The following is a 6000-nucleotide window of genomic DNA, read 5'->3' on the forward strand; positions in this document are numbered from 1 at the left end:
GCAATCATGGATATTCATCAGTGATCTCTGGCTTTTACCTGAACATCTGCTTCTGAACTGGATTTTTTGTCTGCCGTGGAAGAAGGCTTTGATAGGGATGTGGACAGCGATGATGATGACGACATTTTTCCTTCTGATGTTGCATTGTCCTCTTTTCTCTTGAATGGTACTGAAGAGGAGCTAGTCTGTGACTTTTTGTAACCCTGTATGAGGCTGGCACCATTGGAGATGGTGCTCTGAGGAGAGCCGGGCGCACTGGTGGCACGAGATGAAGCTTTGTAGTCAGTCCTACCATCCACAGCTGAGATCCAGGAGTCCTGACTGCCAGCTGTTTTCTGTAGGCGTAGCTGAGAGGGCCGCAGGACGTGCTCCATCCTTGTTCCTTGGCGGGAGCTAACCCCATCCAAGAAGCTTGAGGCATCTCGCAGGCCGAGGGCGCTGTCCACACTGCGTGAGCGCTTCCTGTCCTCAGGATGGATCCTGTTCCTGCGCCCCGCCCTGCCCCTGCGCTGCTGGCTGCCATCAAACTTGTCAATAAGCTCGTCCACACCAGGAATGGAGCCTGTGTCAATGTCTCTGCCTGAACCAGGTTGGAACGGGATGTATCGGCGGTTCTCGTGGCGGTTGATGGTGTCAGCATACAGGGCCTCCATTTGTTCATCCAACAGAACCTTGGACGTGGAGGATGTGGAGGAGTGGCGGGAGCGTGAAGTAGGCTGAAGAACTGGCCCACTTGACTCTGTCCTGCACAGAGGCAGGACGTCAGGCTCATGCCGGGAACGTTCCAGACTGGAGTTGGCACTGCTCATGGAGCTGGGGGTTCTGCCTGACGACTTGCTCTGCTCACTCGTCGGACTCGACACAGTGGATTGTGTCGGCTGGGATGGAGGCTGAGTTTTAGAGCCTGGCTTGGACTGAAGTGGACTCGTGTTGGCGAGACGAGGTTGAGAATGCGGCTGAGCAACTTTTGATTGAGGCTGGCTCTGAGGCTGAGCATGCTGGACTGAAGGTAAAGACGGCAACTTAGGCGTAGGGACGACTGCCTCATTCCTGCTCTGGGATAGAGGTCGCTTTTTCTCTGGTTGTGTGGGCGCTTTCTTCTGGTCCAAGCTGGATGACTTACTTTGGGATAGTGCAGGTAGGGCAGTTTTGGAGGAGGAACTCTGCTGTTGGTTCCCAGTCTCAGCTGGAGGTAGAGACCTTGAAGGCAGGCGGTGGAAACCACCAAGGTTCAGGGAGTTGGTGTCTGGATCATATGGCTGCAGGATCTCAGGGTGCTTTTGAAAGTTCAGAAGGGAGGATGGTTTCTTTCCTTGTGAATCTGCGACGCCATTTTGTGGACCAGTGTATTGCATCATATTCTGAGACCTGTAATCCATGAAGGGGCTGTTTGATCCAGCCTCTTTGCTTCCCTTGAAGTCATACTCTTGGTAGTTCTCAATAAAAGAGCCCTCTGAGTCAATGTACCCATTACTGTTAGGGTCCATGAAGGAATGAGGACCCCTGTCCTGGTTATTGAGGACTACGTAGGGATGTCCATCAATACCCTGGACACGGATGCTGAGACCATATGTACCAGCTCCATTGCTGTGGGGCCTGGAGGGGCGGGATGGCTGAGTGTGGCCCCGCTGTGGGCCGCTGGGAGGAATGCCAGTTACTCTGTACGACTCCATCAGGAATGCAAAAGGAAAATAAATCCTCCTCCCTGGATCAGGTGGCCCACCCCTGCAAGCAAACATTAATGCAAGCTGTATTAGTCAAGTATGAGAGACAACATAATTCAGTAATTTCAACAAATGTTTCCCAGATCCACACTCGGCCTCCAATGAAACATTAAAGCCTTGCCGCATTTTTATTTCACCCGCTTTCATTTTCTGTTCCTGTTTAGCGTTGGTAATGTGGTGTTTTCTCTCCACAGAGATCTTATCTTTCCAACTGCTCTGCTAATGAGCTCTGACGAAATGAAAAAATTAGCCAATGAGCTTCCAGTGTTTCCTTCGACATCTCTCCCATACTGTCCCTGAAAATATGAGTCAACGTCAGTCACATTCTTTAAACAGCTTAAATAATAAGTGGTGTTTAGAAAGGTCTTAACGGGTGTGTGACTAACAGGTATGGTATATCTAAATGACTGTTTACCTTGCAAAACAAAGAATATAGGTTAAACAGGTTAAGAGGAAGGGATTGAAAGATAATACTCCAACATGAGTCGGTTAGACAGGAGAACAATGTCAGACCTCTGTCATCTCTGCTCAGCCTTGGGGGGGTAGGTTTAAAGTGAGTGTGAGTTTGTTTGAATGCACATACACAACATAGTTGTCCTTGTAAATGACAGTGTAATTTGCAGCCCACTCTCATGCAGCAACAGACAGTAACCAAATATTATGCTGCTCAATTTTGTCACATTGCTCATAATTGCATGGTTGTCAAACGTTGACAAGGTTTGATGCACAATCATGACAACACAGCTGGCAATAAATACAAAACTGCGAACGATATGAAAGTTAACCTCTAAATGTTCCTCAGACATGTTTGTGCCTGGGTAGCCATGAAGACAAAGCCATCAGCAGCAACCCTGTGTTTCACTGGACAATGGGCTTTTAGCAGGTTCCTGTTTGCCTTGCTGATAGTGACCCATTCTACCTGATGTTACAATACAAAGAGATTCGGCGATGGGACTGCAAAAAGACACTGATAAGACTGACTACAAAGGAAAAAGCAGGATGTAGCACATTTGCATTAAACAGGGAAACAGAGACGGATGGGCAACTGATCCTGAAAATATAGCACATTGAAAATTAACTTGGGGGCATGTGGTTATTTTCATATCAATGTGATAAAATGTTTAGATTTTTCATTAATTAAGTTGGCTGGATGAGCCATTCCTTTCTAAACATTTTTCATCCAAATCAGTCTCAATCTAAATCACAAAATGGTCAATTCATCAGCAGACCTAGAGAACCTAATGAAACGTTTTAGGACTTTTCCAGAGGAAATGTGTTAGTAAAGATGGTATGAAAGCCCATACGACACATCCTGGTGTTTGCTACATTACAGGTACTCTGTTATCATCCAAATGTACATTTTACTGATAAAACCATAATAATCAAATGTATTAGTCATCAGCAGAGCTTCTCTTTGTTTCAGGTGGTGTGGCCTGTCAGTCAAAAACACTGCAAATGTTGGCCAAGAAGAAGGTAAAGTGTCCTGTCCAGCAGGAAGAGTGCTGTCCACATCAGATTAAAGATGAGGTCAATGGACTCTTTCAGCCTTCGTGTCATATGTACCCAAAACACAAGCTCAACAAGTGAACAACTTTTTTTATCCTGTTCATTTTTTTTTTCACTTCAAAGGGAGGAAACCCACACTGAGATGCCCCACTGCCCTTCCTAGTGGCCGTGCTGCCTTCACTGACCCCTGTGCTGCAGAGCAGAGAGGTCAGCACCGAGCACAGGTGGGATGTCAAGGGCCTGGCTTTGATCTGTGAGGAGGGGAGCCTCTGTAAAGATTTCACAAAGCAGTTTTTTTATCTTCTCGTGAGAACTGATTAGTGCTCTGTGTCACAGAGAGTCCTGAAACATGACATGGGGGAAATACATCTGTTTAGAGCAGCATTAAGTGAGGGAATGCAAAAGCCGAATGAAGCCACTCAAAAGAGCGAGGATTCAAGCTGTGGGAAAATATTATAAAGTTACGTAACATGAGTCCACTAATCTGGAGCCGTCAGGTAAATGCATCGTGAGCGTACAGCAGCGACTGTAAACATAATGAAGTCATATCACTTAATTGATATGTCAATAAAAGTTGACAGACGCAGTGTTAGTGTGAAACATAAAGGTACATAAGCAGGACGTAAGGAAAACAGCGGCAGGTTGAGTTGACGCACTTTTTCTTTTTACATTGCTGCTCAGTGCAACAGGTGGCAAGAAACACACAAGTCAGAGATTTGTTGTTGAATATAAATGTGCATTTCCTTTAATTCGTCCTAGCTTATATTACTTTGCGACTCATTCAAGGCTCGTACATGGAAAGTTAACTTGTCTTTTATAGTGAAATGTTGAACTCTTGTTATCGCTCCGACAACAGTCTACAATGAACGCTGTTAAGTTAGTTTGAGTTACTCACCGGCGTCGCTTTTCTCTCTGGTTTAATTATCGCAGCTTTTAAACCTTTAGTTGAAGGGGTTTGTTTAAAAGATAAACGCTTAAGCAAGTGCCAACAACATTGCTTGCTAACTTATTAAGTCCCGTGTGTTGTTTTCTAAGGAGAGAGTATGGCAGTTTGAGAAGGACGTCCGACCCTCCGGGCCGCTCCGCCTCCTGACTCAAACACACAAACCCGCCCACCCACTCAAAACCAGTCCGCTGCTCCAGGGACAGATTTCACAACTCCAATCAAATGTGGACGGATACTTCAGCAGGCCTTCTTCTACCGGGTCGTGATTCGGTTTTAAGTTTCACAGCTAGACTCAGCTCGATCCCTATAAAGGCTCAGAAACCAGTTGGGCATAGGTGCGACTCTCCCACTTACCGCAGCCTGATACTTAGGCCTATATGTACCGTAGTCTTCCTAGAGCCGAACAGTATATTTAATTATTATTATCAGACTATGGTGCATAGGCTACATATACAAATGTAGGGTATAAAAAAGAGGTGGTACATTTTGAGTTTTTAATCATGTTCTACTACTCTGAATAAAGCAGATGGGCGGACATCATGATGGAGAAATGCTGTAAGCCTAAGCCAAGAGCAGGCCTACTCTACTTAATCATACATATGGTGAAATTTGAACTAGTTACACAATTAAGGCCTTAAATTGGTAACAAAAATACCCAGACAGATGAATAATGAACCTATAAATCTCAGACTGGTGTGGTGGGTGTTGTTAATTAGACAGTGCATGGATGTAATTTGCAGCTGCATGTCTTTAAAAACCGAGAGCGTCATCTAGTGGATAGTCAGCTGACCTGAACGTGGACAGTTAGTAATAGCCTGTGATGACTGCTGGTGCTGGTGCATGGATGTTACTCACACAGACAATGCAGTGAACGTCTCACAGCCTATAAGCTATAGGCGAACTAAAATAACTCATGCGATGCAACGAGTTGTTGGAGTACAGCATTACAAAATCCTGATATTGGGAAAGGTATGATACTGTATGGGATGAGGACATGATGAAAAATGTTCTGGACAGGGTGTGTTATTTATTTTCGAGGTAAAGTGCCTGTGGTGCACATGTATTTAAAGAGGAAGTGCAACACTAAGCAAACAGTATGAGCAGTGATAAATAATATGGCTTAAAGTAGAGTTGTAGCAGAAGTATAGGCCAGGCATAAAGCATGCTCATACAAAATACCTCAAAGAAAATCAGCAAAAGTATGATAAAAGTTATGATAAAAGTTTATTTTTTAGCATATCCATACTTAAACCCTTTCATTTATAGCCTAACTCATTATTAAACAAATCTGTAGATGTACGCTTCCCTCAGTCACTTTAATGTCACAATATAAAAAAGTGCTGTTCATGTTACACGCTAAAGCAGTAAGACGTTAATGATGTCGTTACACCAGTTATATTGCAGTGATGAAGAAAGCATGTGCAATTACCTTGATTTATGTTTAAGTTTTTTTTTTGTTTTTTTTTACAATACTTAGTGGTGTTTTCTGGCTTTTTTATATCAAGGCAGAGCAGTGAAAGTTTCCCCATACTTTCACAATCCTAAGCATGAGTATGGACTCAACATTTGGATTAAAAGACCAGAGACAGAAAAACAGAACTCAGATTACGTGTTTTTATGCCAAAACTTCAAAATGTTGGAAACAACTCTATTCAAAATCTTATGTTAGCCAATTTACAAGAGTAGTTTAAAAATGTTTGTGTTGCTGTTCTGTTTTGTATTTCTGTTGTCTGATGTGATCTTTGTCTTTTATGTGCTGCAGAAGAGGAACTTACTTTAAACTAGTCAGGCCCGTTTAACAGTAACTTTTGTCATGTTACTTTT

The 6000-nt window shown here is 43.8% G+C and overlaps 1 protein-coding gene across 2 annotated transcripts in view; it reads right to left on the bottom strand.

Annotated features, from left to right (window-relative positions):
- cgnl1 (cingulin-like 1) overlaps positions 1-4295 on the bottom strand; it is a 28950-nt gene extending 24655 nt beyond the window's left edge. For both annotated transcript variants that reach the window (XM_065952976.1, XM_020625757.3), the window contains exons 1-2: positions 4126-4295; positions 39-1725 (exon numbers count right to left, since the gene is read on the bottom strand). In XM_065952976.1, coding sequence (XP_065809048.1) covers positions 39-1673 — 1635 coding nt within the window. In that variant the 5' untranslated portion in view covers positions 1674-1725; positions 4126-4295. The remainder of the gene's footprint in view (positions 1-38; positions 1726-4125) is intronic.
- Between the last annotated feature and the right edge of the window lie 1705 nt (positions 4296-6000).

This window comes from Labrus bergylta, chromosome 3 (assembly GCF_963930695.1).
Source record: "Labrus bergylta chromosome 3, fLabBer1.1, whole genome shotgun sequence".
Lineage (NCBI taxonomy): Eukaryota > Metazoa > Chordata > Actinopteri > Labriformes > Labridae > Labrus > Labrus bergylta.